This window comes from Fukomys damarensis, unplaced genomic scaffold (assembly GCF_012274545.1).
Source record: "Fukomys damarensis isolate Sample0158 unplaced genomic scaffold, DMR_v1.0_HiC HiC_scaffold_1, whole genome shotgun sequence".
Lineage (NCBI taxonomy): Eukaryota > Metazoa > Chordata > Mammalia > Rodentia > Bathyergidae > Fukomys > Fukomys damarensis.
Window position 1 is genome coordinate 61,736,965 of NW_022900913.1, and position 18,337 is coordinate 61,755,301.

Sequence of the window (18,337 nt, forward strand, 5' to 3'; positions counted from 1 at the left end):
TATATATATATATATATATACACACACACACATATACATACACACACGTATATATGTAATGTATATATATATATATATATATGTATGTATGTATACACACACACATAGTTGGGTGAAGGGTTGAGTGGTGTCAAGATATTTACATAGAAGGTATATGGTAGGGACACACAAAAAACCACTTCCTTCTGGTGCTTGCTATTTTTTCTCTCTTTGTATACAAGATTTCTCATACCTCTTTCTAAAGACATATACCATACTCCCTGCACTGTTGTCCAGTTGACCCTTTTCTGCTGGACAAAATCAGCTTTTGAATTAAAATTAAATTTAAAATTACCTTTCTCTAACATTTGCCATTAGGCACTTCTCTTGGATGTAGTGCTTTATACTTCTATACAGTGTTTTATTTAATTTTTTATTCACCGAAGGTTTGGTTCTTCAGTCTCTGTAATTCTTCAGAAATCTTAGCACTTTTATGATTTAGACCTAACATACCTATGCTGATGACTTTCATTTTTTGTCATCTTTTCACTGAATTCTAGCTATTTTACTAGCTTATAATTATACTAAACTTTTATATATTCATAAATCTAGTAAAGATATTAGGACAAACCATATGAAATTACTGTTTTTATATGTCAAAAGTGATCATATATTCGCAATTTCATGTACTTGAGCCTAATTAAAAAATGATGGGGGCTGGGTGTGGTGGTGCATGCTTGTCATCCTAGCTTTTGGGAGGGAGAGGCAGGAGGGTCACCGTGAGTTCAAGGCCAGCCTGGGCTACATAGTGAGTTTAAGGCCAGCCTGAAATATAATAGCAAGACTCTGAAAAATCCAAAAAAAAAAGGGAGAGGGTATAGTTTAGGCAGAGTGCTTGCCTAGCATTAACATGCACAAGACCCCAGGTTTTATCCCTGGCACCTCATAAAAATCTCATTTTAATTTTTATATGTACATTTAACATTGCAGAACCTTTTGATGGAACAAATACAGCCAGAGCTGTGCATGAAAAGCAGAAGTTTGACATGATCAAAGATCAGTTTTTAAAGGTAAACAGTGCATCAGATTAACTTTAGAAACATTAGTGAACTAGTGTGCTTTGAAAATGGAGAAGGGGCTAGATGTATGGCTCATTGGTAGAATGCTTGCCTAGCATGTGCAAGGACCTGAGTTTGGAGGAAAAAATTTTATGTAATCAGATAGGATAGTCCTGATTTGTAAGTTTTGAAATCATTAACACAGTAGGAATTCATTGCCTGACATTAGATATACTTTTCCTTCAGAGAGAACTAGCTGTTTTCACTCATACAGCTTTTGCTTTTGTGGAAATAAACATTTTTATAGGGATTAAAAACTCCCAAAATGATTGAATAAAACTTAATGGACTCTTTTCTTTCCTTGAAATATCAAGAAATTTATTATAGTCTTGGAAGGAAGCTGAAGTCAAATTCATGTTTTTCCTTCTTTATACCTTACTGTTACAAGGAACTGTAGTGCTGTTTTATCTTTACTATTTTGAAAAGTTAAACAATATTATACCTGTGTTTATGTCCATGATACGAACTTATTCATCAGTGGTTTTGCTATCTGAGGTCCCTGTCTTCAGGGAATAGAAATGTAGTGTAGTATGAGACAGGAGGGATTGCTTCAGAGGAGAAAAGGACCAGAGAACTAAGAAGTTCATTTTAGAGGCATAGCTTTTCATTATTTAGTCATACAAGTGGATTTTACTGTAATAGCAGTTAAAAATATAAGTCTTACAAACTATCCTTCAGATTAGGCCTTGAGTGCTTTGTTTAGTGGTATATACCTGTAATCCCAGCATTTTAGGAGTAGGAGGCAGGAGCATTGCAAGATCCATTCTTGCTTGCGCAATTTAGCAAAACTGTCTCAAAAAAGGAAGAAAAAGAAAAAGAAAAACATCGGCTTTCTCAGTTTGTCATTCAGAATAGAAAAATTTGACCTGCAAATGTAGAATTTTTAAATAACATTTTCTTTTCTGTTTTGAATTTCTTTCTCTCCTAGTCATTTCACAGATTGAAAAACAAAAGAGATTTGAACAGTATACTACCTTTAAGAACTGCTCTCCTGAAAAGATAACTGACCTCTATTTCTTAAATTCTTCTGAGAAATAAAGAACAAGAGTTACATCATAATACATTTTGTTTACTTCCATCATGGTTTCTTTTTAATTGTTCTTGTTTTCATGTTTTATTTTTAAAAGGACATACTTATATAAAGATTGCATATTTTATTATGATATTTCTTAATAAAAATCTTTTGATTTGAATATATATTTTTGAAAATGTTTACATTGATGATTAATAATATTATGGCATGAATTTTCAGGTGATCAAATAAAATATATTTTGGGAAATTACCCGAACAGATTTTTTATATAACTTTAATTAACTGTATTCACACTCTAATATTGAAGAGTTGTGTTGAATTTTGGAAAGGGTTTAATTCATCAAACTTAAAAAGTCACCTATAGTAGATGGTTTGTTGTCTGTGTTCTAGTGAGGTGGAGATTCAAATCTTTTTTTTTTTTTTAAGCACAATAAAATTTTTTATCTCAGTGAAATCACTTCAGAGTCATGAAATACTGGACCGTTACTTCTTCACTTGCCTCCCTGGAATAGACTTGAGGCTTTGGCTGTATCTGTATAGCATTTCATGAGTGCTTTCTGAGCTTTGGACACACTATTGAGATTGCTTTACATTTTATGTAGCAGCAACAATACATTTTGCCCTGTAGTATGGTAATGTGAGCACTTAAGGCAATCACTGAACTGTTAGTGAGTTGTTTCAAAGACTGAAAAGATTTAAGTCTCCTGTGCTTTATGATGGAGTGCAATGTGCACTTCTATTTTCCTGCTTTTATTTGGCCTGTGACATGAAGCAGAAACTGAAACATCAAAGTTAAGATTACATCCTATTTGAAGAATCAGCATTTTTTTTTGTGTGTGCTGTTACAGGACTATAATCTAAACTAGAATTTTTAGGCAATAAGTCACTACAAAGTGTTTCAGGTAAGTTGTAATAATTATAAAACACATAGTTTATAAAATACCTTTTTTAGTATTTTCCACATGAAGTGGTGGCTGCTAAAAAAGCTACAGTGTTTATTAAAGTTTTTAATTTATGTAAATATTTGTAAATTGGTCAGTGCCTGTAAATTTAAATATAAAAAATAATCTTGAAAACAGGAGGAGTTAAAAGGACTGCAAACTTCTTTCAGACCTACTGTAGAACAGTCTGTACCTCTACTGAATTTTTTGCAGGCCAACTCAAAAGCTAAAACTTTTGCTTTTCTTTGATTTATAAAAGGTGCATATTTTCATTTTCTTAAGTTTAAATTTTTGTATGTCAAATAGAATAAAGTTTGTATATGGAAATTGTTGAGGTGTTTCCTTTACAATGAAAGTCTGCTTTTGCAATGAGATTGAGGCCGTAGTTATCAGCTAGAACTAATTGAATCCATTTGTCATGCTTGATTATTTAGATTAAAACAGTCGATGAAATTAAGTTCACTTGTCAAGCTAACTAGTCAACACCCCATTACTCTGGAACGTTGTTCTGCAAAGGTGAATTTTACTTATGTATAAAATACTGTACTTTGGATACAGTTGTTTTTTATATGAATTTTTTTCTTGGAAAAGTCTAAATTTATTGTGCATTGTGAAACCGTCAGAATGTATTGAGTATAATTGATATTCTAGTGATGAGTCTTGGTGATCACCTGAATAATATCCATAGTATTGTGCAAGTAGTACTGTGCAGGTCTCAGGGATGGGTAAGAGTGGAGGGTGCTCTCTCCCCTTACCATATTGACATTTCCTAATAAAGCTCAGAATTTATCACGGTGTGGACTCCTTCACTGCCACTCTTCTCAGCTTTCAGTGCCCCTATTCTTAATACTATTTTTTAGCTGATTCTAACAAATAGGTAAAGAAGTTAACCAGCTTAATTTTAAACCATTGACTGACACAAGATTATGCACTTTGTGACAGTCCAAATATGTCAGATAAGTGCATTGTTAGTATATGAGAGAATTGTTTAGGCTTATTTTCCATCTCATTTATTGATGAATACAAAATCACTATATTTTGTATCATTCTGCATTTCTATTATATTTGTGCATATTGTTACTGTTAGAAAGTTGAAGGTATGCACTTTGGCACTGTTGAAAATTTGTATTGATTTGAACTAGGGTCTTTGCAGATCTTGTAGCTGTTATGTTCCTAAGAATTTTTTTAGTTAAATGGAAGAATCACAATAGCTCCCTGTAGTTTTGATTAGTATTTAACAGATTCTCACAGTTGGGATGGGATTCTTGTACTTGGGGAGCATGGTCGTTTTGGATTGCTGATGGAAAAATGTAGCTGGTGTTAAAAGAATGAATATTGCTGCTGTTTAACCCGGGTTAGTGAAACCTGGAAGGTTGGACTTCTCTTTTTGCTTCTTATGCCCACAACTGTTGCTTCTGCTGTATCCAAGTTGTCTGTACTTCCCTGTCCACAGACCTAATGTATGGATGGATAAAAGGGAATGAAACACCCAGCCTCCTTTCATCACATCTAATGTTATAACTAAAAATAAATGTTTTCTGTCCTACCTATAAGGTCATTCTCATAAAAAGAATGCCTTTCTGCATTATGAGAATTCCTCTGCCTGTTGTGCATACTCAGCAAGTATGTACAGCATATCTGGTTGCCTTCAGGAAGCATTCATCAGGCTTCTGTGAGGTGCTAGGTGCTAGGTGCTAGGTGCTTTGCCTGTTTATGGGCTTGTATGGGCTGCGGATGGCAGGACAAAGGTGAGTAATTTACCATTGAGTTTCCTGGGCTGATGTAGACCGGGAGAGAGGAGACCTGAGCTTAACCTGAGGACTATAGAGAAATGTGACCAGGAAACTATGGATGGGAAGAGATTTTTCAGGCAGAAAGAATTGTAAGCAGAGTGACCTGATGGGATGCTGGGATCCCTGACTACTAAAGAAGGGGCCAGATAGAAAGGGTGTGGGCTTTTAGGCCCGAGGATCTTGGACTTCAATGCTTGGTCTTTGGGAAGCCAGTGAGGGGTTTTGGCTTTACAAGATGCGGTGAGACTGAGCTATGGAGAAAACAGCCTTTGACTAAGGTGAGGTTAAGGTTATGGATAGTTTCTGGCTGACCAACTCGGGCTACTGAAGAGAATGTGGTTTTTTGCCTTGCAAGTGTGGAGGAAGCCCTTACAGAAAAGTGGTGCAGAGCTGAGCCTTAAGTTAGGCAGTTGAGTGCAGTTTCTCCAGTCTCCTCACTAAAAGTGAGACAGTAGAGCTCTTCTGAGGACACCCCTTTGTAGGGATAGAGCAAAGCCTCGGGCAGAGTGAGCGATTGAAGGCAGTGAGCCTCCACTCAGGAAGGGAGGGTTGGGACAAGGGTCCTTCAAGTAGCCCCGAAGAAGTAGAAGACTGGCTGTGGAGAAAGGAGGTGGACCATCGCCAGCCGTCCAGCTCTGAGGACCCACACCTCCTGCTGGGAGGGGAGGAGGGGAGGCCGGGCTGTCGCCAGCCCTGTGGCGAAACTTTGTCGCCTTCTATTTCGAGTGGCCGGCCGCCCGCCCCCGCGGCGGGAACCCGACCCGCACCAAGCGGCAGAGCAGTCGAGGGAGAACACCCGGCAGGCGCAGGCAGCCTCCGCGGACAGCTATGGCAACCTGGCACGGACACGCGGACGGCGACCAGACGGCGGCTTGGGAAGTGGAGGACGCCATGGAAGAGACCGTGGAGGAGTCGGAGGTCGAGGGGGAGGAGACGGCGGCCGAGTCGGAGTCGGAGGAGTCGGAGTCGGAGCCGGAGCTGGAACCTGAAGCCAGGTGAGCTCCTGCAGAGGCTCGCTTCCAGGCCAGGCGCCGCCTTTTCAGGGGGCGCGGAGGTGGAGATGCTGGCCCGTGGGAGGGCGGCCGCTGGCAGAGTTCATCCCCACCACACTGCCCAGCGCCTAGGCCCTTGCACCCTGAGATATTCTTGGAGATTGGCTTGGGGTCCTGCCCGCTGCAGAGCTGTGCTGGAACGTACCCATCTGCCCCGTCTGGGCCAGCGGGAAAGAGCGGAGGACACAGGCAGACAAGGCCTGGGTCTTTCCAAGTGGGTGGCAGTGTCCTGGGCGACTGGCACTGGCTAGGTTGCTGTAAGAAGACTTTGATACACAGACTCATACTTTTTTTTTTTTTTTTTGAAAAAAGAAGCACGAATTCCAGTAACTTGTGTTCTTATATTCCCGCTCATTCCAAATACCTTTTCAGTGAATATGAATGTGATTACTATTATAGAAAAAGATTACTGTCTTCCCTCCTGGATCTTCTCCCCCTTGATGTAGGCCCTAAAATGAAGATACTAGGAATTCTTTCTTTTTGGATTTTTTTCTACTTTTGGCTTTTTTTTTTTCTTTTTGTGCTGCGATTTGAACTCAGGACTTTGCTCTTGCCCGGCAGGCATGGCACACTAATCTAAATCTCTGGCTCCTACTATTGGTTTTTTAAGACAGAGCTTCACTATGTGGTTCAGACTGGCCTTGAAATCTGAGCAAACTTCCTGCCTCAGCCTTCTAAGTGCTAGAGTTACAGACATGCACCTGTGGAAAGGTTTTGAAGGTGGCAGATGGGTGTACCATTTTAGAGTACGCTCTAAAGGCCAACAGAGCTCTAAGGCCAACCAAGGCCAACAGAGGTGAAGTTGAAAAAAGCCTCCCATACAATGGCATCAATGAGGGTGAATGGTTAGTCAGGTGCAAGTCTTGAATATCAGCCACATGTTTACAAGCAATTACCAAGCAGGAAACAGGCACTGCCTCTGCCCTGGAGAACTGTGTGGGAAAAGTTAGTGAGGAATATGGGAGTATAAGACTGTGCTGAAGAAGTTAGAGAAGGATAAGCCATGTGTACTGTGCAAGGCCAGAAGAAAGGTAGCTGTAGCTGCCTTGGAGTAGAGGATGTGATTTGGGTGTTAGAAAATGGGCAGCAGTTGCTTGAGGGAAGAGCAGAGGAGGAGGCACTCAGGAGTTGAGAAACAGGGAGTAGGGGGCCAGGGATTCCTGGGCCATTTGAGAAGGGTAAGTGTCAGCACAGCTCTATAACCTTCCTCATATTGGTGTCTGGGGTGCTCACATCCTTCCCAGCCAAGATTTCCCCTCAGGAAAAATCTGCAAACTCATTTTCACCAAAATGTGAGCAGCTGCCAATTGAAAGCACCACTTTGACATCACATAGCCCTGTGACAAAGGGCATGACCTGAAGGTCAGGAAATGATTTATCTGTTGGGCCTGCTCTGAAATAGATGGCAAGGTCAGAATTAGCAGAGTGAGGGAAACATGAAGGCAAATGGTGATGAAGGGAAAACTTTTGGGTTCCTAGCTTTTTATTTAATAGATGAGTAACAAGGAGCCAGTAGAACTTGTGAACAGGATTTAGGAGAGCAGACAGCAGGAGATATCAGCAGAAAAGTAGGCTGACAGGCAGGTGGGGAAGTGGGTTCCAGGAGGGACCAGGGAGGCAGCAGCACAAAAAGCTGCTATCTAGAGGTGGGACCATGGTGGGTGCTTGGGGAAGGGACTCTACCTGTGGTTAGACCTAGGGAGAGGCCAGCAGGAGTCGTTGGTCACCCCAGCTGCAGGGTGTGGTCAGTAATCAAACCACTTCACTGTGTGTGAGTTCACAAACATGTTCTTCTGAGATCCAAGGTGAGTGAGGATTTGGACTCTTCCAAAAGATAGAAATGAGAAGTACATTGTCATCTCCACCCCTCCTGCCATGCTCTTGCACCAGACCATCACAGTGAGAAGAGGGCCATTCTCTTGGCACTGGGCACAGTGCTCAACCCTTCCCTACATTTCTCACGTCAGCCCCTCCAAGAAGTTCTGTGCAGTGACTGTCCTGCGAGACATGAGGACCCTGGAGCTTTGTTTCATTTCCTGGGGTCATAAAGCAAGGAAATGCTAGAAGCAAGATGTGGGCCCTGGTCTGTGTCCACCAAGCTAGTGGACTGTCCCTAACCCCTTCCTCACTCCAGGTGTAGCTGGAATGGTTTCTCCTGTAAAGGATTAGCCGAGGACAAGGAGAGACCTCAGTCTTCCTCCTCCTTGATGGAAAGTTGTCTACATTTCCTCAGTGGTCAAGACCATCTTCAGAACTTGCACTAACAAACTGATCATTTTTTTAGAATAAGGGACACAAAAAAGTTAAAATATAATGGCTATTCTCTTATTTGGTTATTAAAATTTGTTTTATTTTTTATAAAAAGCTATAAAAATAGTATTTTTGAAGATTCTAATGATATGGAATGTACCTATATTGAATTTTAAAACATAGTTTAGTATGATGCCAACCATAAAGTAAAAGATGTACTAGAAAATGTCTTAGGTTGATAAAAGCAAACAACATAGTTAAAAAAAGGTTAATAGTGGTTGAGTAATGGGATAATCACTGATTAGAATTTTTTTCTTTACGTAAAAATTTCAGTTTTCTACAATGAGCATTAACACATTTTGTTACTAGGGAAATAATAAACTTTACTTTAAAAAGTTTCTGCTTATAAACTTTTCATTTACCCTCCCAGGTATAATATGTAGAATTAGCTATAGCTACCTTTCTTTGAATAATTTAGAAGGGATGTTTCGTTCAATAATGGACTATTTCTGGGGTGCATGGACTACTCATGGTGCTAGAGATCACAAGGTAATGAAAGGCCCTTGCTGTCCTCAAGGTGTTCATCTCCTGAGTGGAGAAACAGAAACACACTGTGCCATTAACTGGTAGAAGAGATGGGGAAATAAAGGTGTGTACGAAATGCCTGAAAGTAAAGAAAGCTGTCTGCAAGGGCTTGAGAGGACTTCGTTTTGGAGCAGGGTTCTGAATTATCATGGAATGCCCCACAGGGCTGGTGGTTTGTGAGTGCCAAATTACATTTTTCTGTTGCTAAAATTTCACACAAGATCGTATGTAAATGGAAGATTTATAAAATCCCTAGGGTATTAGAGCTGGAGAGGCTTTAGACTTATTTCAGCAGTTGTTTTATAGATCCAGAAATGGAGTGTCAGGACTTTTTTTTTTCAAAGTCACACAACTTTTTAGTGGAAGAATTAAGGCTAGATCTTGGGTGTCTGGATTCAATCTATGGTCATTAATTTATTTATTCAGTAGATATTTATTGAACGCTTCTGATGTGCCAGGCACTTGTGAGGGAATTGACAGTGGACGAAAAGAACAAAATCCCTGCTCTCCTGACACAGACTTTCCTGTTTCGGAAGACAAATAATTGTACAAGTAAAGAAATATGGGCTATGTTGGGTGACCAGAAGTTATATGAAAACTTGTACAGCAGAGTACAGATCATGCTGTTTGGGTAGGGGGCGACATTTGAGTATAGGTGAAGCAGTGCATGTTCTAGGCCAGTGGTGGCAAATCTATAGCATGTGTGCTGCAGTGGGCTGTTTGTTATCCTTGAAAGCTCTTAAGGGCTTGCCATGACAGTTCTAGGTCATGGCATGAGCAGACAGGGGCACCAAGGCAGGAAGGTGTAGCCAGTTTGCTGGAATGCTGGGCAAAGAGGAGGGTGGGCAGAGCTGATTCTTAAGAGACACCTGGGTTGTAGGTTCATGTAGGTCAAGGTGACAACTTTGAATCTATTCTGAATAAAATTTGAAAGCTATGTTCTGTCTACTACAACACTCAGGATTAAAAACAAAGCAAGATTATTTTTTTTTTTTAAAAAAAGGGGATTGCAGTGTTCCTTTCACTAATAAACACCTCTACATTCAGATTTTCCTGCAACTCCCCTTCACTGGACATGCATCATGGACCATGTGTCAGTGCTAAGTATGTCAAACTCAGGGTCTCCTGTGTGGCAAGAGGTACATAAAAAGACACATTTGTTTGTGTGTGTATTTTTTTTTTTTTTTTTTTTTTTTTTTTGCTACTGGGGATTGAATTTAAGACCTTGATGCTTGTGAGTCAGGAGGCAGCACCACTGAGCTAAATACCCAGCCCATTTGTGTTTTTTTTTGACTTGTATTTTTCTGAGTGTAGACCTATGAAACTCAACTATTTTTAGCCTGTTCCACAGATCACTTAGAAACTTTTTCTCATTTTTGTTTTGAATTGATCTCTTTTGCCAAGTTTAAATTCTCTAAGCTCAGATGATTTTTGCAACAGTGGTACCTAAAACTTAAAAATCACCTTCACCTGTTGCTTTGCAGGTGCCTATGTAAAATGTCTGTCTAAGCTAACAGAAGTAAAATTATTAGTAGCATTCACATTTAATTAATCATAATAGGATATAAACATTTGGAATGCAAAGTGAGTTCGTACTATCTTATATTATCAGTACAGGGCACTCTGTTTCCATTTATCTATTTATATGGTATCTCTCCCTGATGTGCTTATCTAGGGGTTTTGACAAGTGTGTTATTTGAGCCAGAGTCTTCTGAGGTCAGTGGAAAAAGCTGGGGATGGGAAGGGTGATTGACTGCTGAGGGTGCCAGGCGCTAAGGGAGGAGAGAGGAGAACACAGAGGCACTTAAAGCCAGAAACTGAAGAGCTATTTAAGTGTTGGTTGCATGGATATTACATGTCCTTGGTAAGACTTTGATTCAACATAGAAGAATATAACAAGAGTTGGAGTTATTATTTTTTCTTTAAAACAGTAAACCTACTAAAGTGTAAGATATATTGACTGATAGATCTAAAAACATAAAAGGAGTCTTAATGTTTCTGGGCTTTTCTGGACACAGGCCTAATGAGTACCTTGTCTTCATTCAGGTATTATAACCAAATGTCCCTTCTACCAAGACACATATAGAATTAGGTACAAAAGAGTAGATGTGATTTGTACATGAAAATAATCTTTGGCTTAGTCCAGCATTATCTAATAAAAATGTAATGCCAACTATATATAATTTTAAATATTTTAGTAATTTGAGAAATGTAAAAAGAGACAGGTGGCTTCGTTTTAATAATATATTTTATTTAACCTGATAGACAAAGCATTATTATTTCAGTATGAAATCAATGTAATAATTACCAAGACATTTTTTTACTAAGTCTTTATTTTGTACCAAGTCTTTGAAATTTGGTTTGTATTTCACTCTTACAGCACTCTCAGTTCACCTTACCTAACTCCATAGCTACATACATGTGGGTGGTGGGCACCATGCTGGACAATGAAGACTGATAATACCCAGAAGTCTGTTAGCTTTGTTAAAACCCATAGATGCTCATTAGCAATGAATCCTATATGCCAGGCCCTGCACTAGATACCAGGGACATAAAGATGATTGGATGGCACGATTGCTTATCTCAAGGACTTCGCAGTCTGGTAATGGGAAGCAGTTAACTCCAACGTTGTGTCATAAGTACTACACTGAAGATACTAACTAAGGAAAAGGCATTTTTCCTAATGTAAGATTGGGAGAAGTTTTGTAGGGTGGTGCTGCCACTGGGAAAAGAGGTATTCTAGGCATAATTTGTATTGATATTCTCTTAATTCCTGGTTCTAGCTCTTGTGTTGCTGGTTGCTGCTTTGTCTCAGATTATCTTTTTGTCATCCTGAATCACTCATAATTTTTCAGGGTTGAATATTTGTTGATTCAATAAATGAGGAATTGTCAAGTCAACTTGACTATTGAAGCAGATTTAGTTAGCATGTTGAACTTGTTGGAGAGGTAGGGTTTTGCTAGTTGTTGGACTGTGTACCAGGATTGACGATGCCCAGTGACTCTGAAAATGCAGTAACTTGGAGAGGACAGTAATAAGTACTGAACGATTGTCCAATTATGATGTTGGCTGTCATCATTTCCACCATCTGTGACTGGCCAGAAATCGTAGATGGAAGGATAAGAATAGGCTTTGCTCTTTTGCTTTGAGAAAAGTCCTCTACTAAGGCAACTAGAGTGAGTTTAGTTCCAGAATCCCACATCCTAATCTCTTAAAGTCAAAGATATGTGGGAGGATTAATTGATGCTACTATAATCTACTAAACTAAATGCTCAAAGCCCTCTCAGGGAGCTGTTACCGTTTTTCTTATTTTGGGTATGCTTCTCTTTAGAAAAATGCATATGCTAAACAGAAATTTTAATTCATTGTTGTACACCATAGGTATATACAATTTTTGTCAGCTAAAATTTTTTTGAAAAGAAATTTACAGTTGCCAGAAATTCCCCTTTTTTTTTTTTTGCCAAAATGTGTTTCTAATAAGAAAATAGGCATATTTACTCAACAGATTTATTGAGGGCTTAATATGTGCTAGCTAATGTAAACATGGAATAACTAAAACGGATAATATTCCTAATCTTTCCAGTTTAGACTCTGGAAAGGCAGGCATTAAACAAATAATCTCACAAGTTGTTGATTAAAGGCCATGCACTGGTACGATGACTTGGTTCCAGGGAGCTGAGGTGAGGTCTACTGAAAGTCCTGAAAGTCCCAGTGCCAGAAGAAAGACTCCTTGCTGGTTCCCTGGTTGTGTTCTCTTCATCTCTGGGTCCTTCTTGCCAGCCTTCTCCATCAGAGCAGAAGCTTCCCTGTCACGTGCGGGACCTGGAAGGAGAGCCCTGCTGCTGGTACCATTTACTCCAGGAGGACATTTAGATGTCCTCTCTCTGGCTGTCTTGTGTTTCTGATGAGTGACAAAGGCCAGAAAAAGGGAAGGGAAAAGAAAATGTACTCAAGCACTAGCACTTGTTATTTTGAGCTATTTTTAAAATAGATCCATGAAATAGGTATTTTTTTCATCCTCATTTTATGGAAGAGAACATAGAAATTTAGCAATAATTTACCTAATTTTAGACACTAAGTAAGTATCCTAATTAGGATTCTAACCATAGTGTGATAACAAAGTTAGGACTGGAACTCTCATGAGTTTGAGTATTTCAGTTTACTTCAGGATTTTTTTTTTAAAGCAAAAGCATAAAAGACCTGAAAATCTATGTGGTAGATAATCCTGATCAGTACCTTAGCTATATTAAGTTTCCTAATGTGTAATAAAGAGAGTAGCTCTTATGTTTAAAAATAGACATTAGGCAATCTAGTGTGATTGCATTTTCATAAGGTCAAAGCACCCAAAATAACTTCTCTACAATATTCTGTTTAAAAGACAGACTTTATATTAGGTTTAGGGTGATCAACTTTAAAGTTTTTAAATCTAGTATATATATATATATATATATATATATTTTTAAGAGGACATGAAGAGAGTAAAAAGGGCTCCAATAAATCCCTTCTAGCTAGATGTGGTGGTGCACACCTGGAATCCCAGCACTCTGGGAGGCTGAGGCAGCAGAACTGCAAGTTTGAGCTGAGCTGGGTAACTTACTGACTTAATGAGACCCTGTCTCAAAATAAAAATATTAAGGAGGGGCTTAGGATTAGCTCAGCAGTGAAAAGTTCTTGGTTTCCATACACAGTGCTGCTAAACAAATAAACAAATAGAGCTGGGGATGTAGCTCCGTGGTTCCACCTCCTGCCTCACAAGCACAAGGTCCTGAGTTTGATCCCCAGAACCAAAAAACAATCCCCGGAACCAAAAAACAAACTGACAAACTCCATCTAAGCCATGCATGGTGGCTCATGCCTACAGTCATGACTATTCACAAGGCAGGATTGCTTGAACCTAGGAGTTGGAAGCTGGCCTGGACCACATAGTAAGACCTCTCTCCCTCCCTCCTTCCCCCTTTTCCCCTCTCCTCCTCTGGTCCTGGGGATTGACCCAGGGCCTCACACATGCTAGGTAGGCACTCTACCACTGAGCTACATCCCAGACCTAAAAACCCTAACTTTCCTCTTCATCCAGCATCATTTAGGCCATACGTAAGTAACATTGCATTAAAAAAAAAAAAAACCTGATATGATTGAAAAGACCTTGATTATCATCCTGGCTGTGCCACTTACTTGTTTTGTGACCAGGACAAGATGCTTCAGTGTAGAGGCCCCCCGTGATCTGGCCTCTGCGAGGTTGTCAGCTTGTCCCGTGCCACTCACCAGGGCCACTACATCCAGCAGGTATTTTCACTTGCTCTTTCCCTCCTGAAGTTTTGTGTCCCCAGCTCCATCTGAGCTTTCAGTGCTCAGGTCACTTTCTGGATGAGGATTCCTTCCCTCCTTGGCCTGTTGGACTGAGTTTACTCCCTTCCCGTCTTTGATGCTCAGAGTAGTTACTGTTTCACCTCACTCTTCATAGTACCCATAACTATCTGAAGTGGTATTTTGACTTATTTACTATTTATCACTACCACTAGAATGTCACCTTTCTGAGGGTAGCTGCCTCACTTCACTACATTGCCTACAACTGGAACACAGTGTCTGGTACCCAGAGGGTATTTAAGAAATGGTTGAAGGAGTGACTGGGCTTCACTGTATCATCTTAGCTCCAGAACCTCATGCCCTTCCACTGACCATCTTGTCTAGGTGTCAGCATCGTTAGGGATGGAGAATGAGAACTGAAGTATGGTCACTTTGTTTGACAGAAAGCAGGTCAGTAAGGAGGGACTGAGAATTTAGAAATGTAATTTAGGAGAGATTAATAAAATGTAACAAGGAGAGATTAATAACTTGCAGAAATGTAACACTTTTGCAAGAGTTAATAGTTTAAACCTGTCAGCACCTGTTTTAGATTGGATTTACTTTTGAACAGCTCTTTTCAAATACATGATCTAGAATACTGTACTGGAGAAGGGGTCAACAGAAGGGGGAAGTGGGTTTTTAGCCCAGGAGTGGACTTCTGAGGAAAACTGGATGTACCCTTGTGCATCTTGGGAGCCAAAGAAATCTCCCAGGAAACTGCAGAAAACATCTTTCTAAGAAACCTATGTCTTCAGGTCACCAATAGCTTCCACAGAGAGCAACTTTCTTATTTCCCCGACTCCTGAGAGAATTTGAGATACAAAAGGGAAGGGATAACAAAGTTGGCAGTATTGATGTATAAACTAGAATTAAATTGATTGGATGGCAGAATTTGGATTCCTAGTCCATTTACATATTTGACCTTTTGGAAGACAATTTTTTTCCCTTCTTTCCTCTCTCTCTCTTTTTTTTTTTCCAATAATGGAAGACAATTCTAATAGAGTCATTGGACATCAAGATTGGTTGGCAGAGAGATGGAGGGTGAGGTAACCACTGTGAGTGAGGTATCAAGGCAGAGGTGAGACTGTTGGCATCAGAAAATCAGGGCCTTAACATCTGAATAACTCATCAGAATCAGTTGCCCACTTTACCTTAGAGGAATCAGCAAGAAATGGCAACCGCTTCTTAGATTTTTCTTTCTGCTCCAGTTCACACTTGCTACTTAACCTGCCAGAGTCTCTGCTTTTTAGTCTCATAAGTTTCCTTAGACTGAGTTTGTGAAGTTTAACAGTTTAGGATCATGGATTCAGAAACCAGGCATCAGTAGCAATACCGCCACTGAGCAGATTGCAGTTTGCCAGTTGAGCCTTATTTCCTGTAGGTGAGAGGCACTGCATTGTCCAGAACTTTTGTCAGTCAGGATTTTCAGTTATAATAGAAGCTAGCTGTGATTAGTTTAAGCAGCAAGTGACTTGGTACCTTTCAGCATCATGGGAAGAGTGGAAACTGAGCTTTAAATAGCTAGGAACAATCCCTCAAACCATGCCTCAAAGTGGTCTGATGAAGTATTATGACCCAATTATCAAAAGACAATACAATTAAAAAATGACCAAAGGATTGGAATGGTTTTTTAAAAAAATGTATAGATGTCCAGTGAGCACAAGATAACCAATGACAGTAGCCATCAGAGAAAGGTAAATTAAAAACAAGATGCCATTTCATGCCTTCTAGAATGGTGATAACTAAAAGGAAAGATAATACTAAGTGTTGGGGAAGTTGTGAAAAAAGTCACTGTTGTGGCTTATATGTAGGTGTACCCCAAAGACTTTGCAGTCATAGGTGGGGCTTTTTTTAGAGGTGGCTGGATCTAGAGTGTGGGATACTGGGATTGATTCATTTTGCAGTGCTAGGCTCAAGGGCACTAGGATAAAAGGTGTGAGTGTTACCTATCCTAAGTAGTCTGAATAAGATAAAAGGGGCAGAAAGATTCTGTTAAGTTCCCTTGTTGCTTTGCTACCTTTGGTCTGCCATGAACTGTTTCCCCTCTGCCATGTGTCATACCTACCTTGGAGCCAGCCAATTATGGACTAAAACCTTTACAAACTGTGAGCTAAATAAACCTTTCCTCCTCTAACTTTGGATGTTGGGTATTTTGTCTCAGCAAACAGAAAAGCAATTAAGATGATCACAATCCTCATACAGTGCTGATGGGAATGTAAAATGGGTACAGCCACTGTATAAAAAGCCTGGCAAATCTAAGCTATTAGGTGACATAATGTTACCGTGTTGCCTAGCAATTTCCAAGAGAAGTAAACACATATGTCCACATAAAAAGATGTACATGAATGCTGAGGGCAACATTCCTCATAGTAGCCAAGGAATGGATAAAGACATTGTGGTTGGTACAATGGAATATTTTTTGGTCATTTAAAAAAATGAGGAAGTACTGAAACATGTTGCAACATGGATAATAGTATGTCAAGGGAAAGAAGCCAAAGACAAGGGTCCACACATCCTATGATTCCACTTATATAAAATGTCCGGAATAGGCAAAACCATAGTGACAGAAAATAAATTAGTGTTTGCCTAGAGGTGGGAGGGAAACATGGGCAGGGTTCAGGGATGATGCTTAATGGGTGTGGGTTTCTTTTGAGGGTGATAAAATGTTTTGATTGCAGTGATGGTTTCCCAACTCTGAATATACTGAAAGCCACCGAATTGTATTCTTTAGTGGGTGCATTATATCTTAGTGAGGTGGTTTTCTAAAGTTATCTGGTGAAGGAACTGTTACCATTGGGCTCTGAGGTCACACTGCCACTTCCCCACCAGCAGCTCAGTAGTGTACAACTGTAACCTCTTCACTGGTGAGAGAAGGAGGCAAGCATTGTCTGGCTCCTCGCTCAGTAGTTCTCATGTCTGGCAGATGTTCAGGTCATCATTGGACAATATCTGGCACATCAGCTGGAGCTCCCCAGGAGCCCCGATGTGGGGGTGGGGTGGGTGTTCATCAAATAGGAGAGACAAGGCCTTGCACATGCTAGACAAGTGCTTAGCGTGGACCTACATTTCCATCCCAGGTTTTGCTTGTTCTGTAGACATGCAACACTTTATTTAAACAAAGAAAAAAGAAACTAGTTCCTGTTTCCATAAGAAATTTAATTTCAAATACAACCATAGGAAGTTAAAGTATTTTTCCACCTTAAATATCAGCTGAATCTGACTATTCACTGTTGTTCTGCCATGGACTTTAAATTTCACAAGCAGGTGGGCATCAACACGACCCGGTATCTCTGCTTCAGGTTTCAAGGTCTTTAGAATCTCCTTCACTATCAGTCAGCTGTAACCAGAGAGTTAATTCCTTCAAATCCTTCTTGTCAACATACCCAGGCTAGTCCTCCTTTGGAGAAGTGTGCTTCATCTTGCAGGGTGGGTTGCTACATGGTCTGTATATGCCCTGGCCAAGGGGAGAGGTAAGATATGGGTAGTGTTGCTTCTCTATTCTGGTGTCTTGGAAATAGCACAAGTCTATTTAGTTGGCTCAAGAAGAGAGGAGTTTGGTCTCAAATATTTGAGAAATCTATTCAACATTATTTTGATCTCTTCAGTATATTTTGTGATATATTCATTTTTATCTTTGAAAGTTACAAATTTTTTATTAGTCAAAAAAAGTAAGTATAGGAGCTGTGGTTGAAAAAGAACATTAACTATAATTGCTGAGCATAATTTGGTGTCTGAGGTGGTATCCAGGAAAGAAAAAAGGCATTTAAGGTTAAATAAAAACTGTCAAGGCAGGGGCGCCTGGAGCATAGAAAGTGGGTGGAGAGGTGACTTCACACCCAGGGAAAATGTGAGACTCTGACTATGGGTCTGAATTCAGGGTTACCCTTAAGTGTGTTACTACAACCTTAAAACAGAGCACACAGCTCAGGGCCCATGAGGAGGCTCTGTTGTCAAAGGGTTGGGGAGCTGTGTGCATGGATCCTGTTACCCTGCAGAGGATTCGTTTCACCAGAGTAAGTCATGCCCACAACCAGGGATGAAGGTATGTTTCCCATCCTTTTCATAAGAAGGAAAATTGATAAAAATACCTTTTCTGAAAGCCAGGATTTTCTTTTGTTCTTGAATTACCTCTTAATTTCCTTGGGACATACTTTGCTGTTACAAAGGAAATCTAAGAACTCAAAGTTAGAGTCCATAGACTCTGGAACTCAGGATATCATTTGAGGATAGTAACACTAATAAA

At 39.9% G+C, this 18,337-nt stretch overlaps 2 protein-coding genes across 5 annotated transcripts in view; both read left to right on the forward strand.

The window, feature by feature from the left end:
- The window catches only part of Tent2 (terminal nucleotidyltransferase 2), a 49,260-nt gene extending 47,107 nt beyond the window's left edge, over positions 1 to 2,153 (forward strand). For all 3 annotated transcript variants that reach the window (XM_010604131.2, XM_019204581.2, XM_010604121.3), the window contains 2 exons: positions 970 to 1,049; positions 2,026 to 2,153. In XM_010604131.2, coding sequence (XP_010602433.1) covers positions 970 to 1,049; positions 2,026 to 2,100 — 155 coding nt within the window. In that variant the 3' untranslated portion in view covers positions 2,101 to 2,153. The remainder of the gene's footprint in view (positions 1 to 969; positions 1,050 to 2,025) is intronic.
- Positions 2,154 to 5,039: 2,886 nt separating this feature from the next.
- The window catches only part of Cmya5 (cardiomyopathy associated 5), a 109,644-nt gene continuing 96,346 nt past the window's right edge, over positions 5,040 to 18,337 (forward strand). The window contains exon 1 of one of the 2 annotated variants that reach the window (XR_776371.3): positions 5,040 to 5,859. Coding sequence is in view for 1 of the 2 variants with exons in the window: in XM_010604135.3 (XP_010602437.1) it covers positions 5,693 to 5,859 (167 nt within the window). In the remaining variant the exon portion in view is untranslated. The remainder of the gene's footprint in view (positions 5,860 to 18,337) is intronic. The other variant, XM_010604135.3, reaches the window with a different exon arrangement.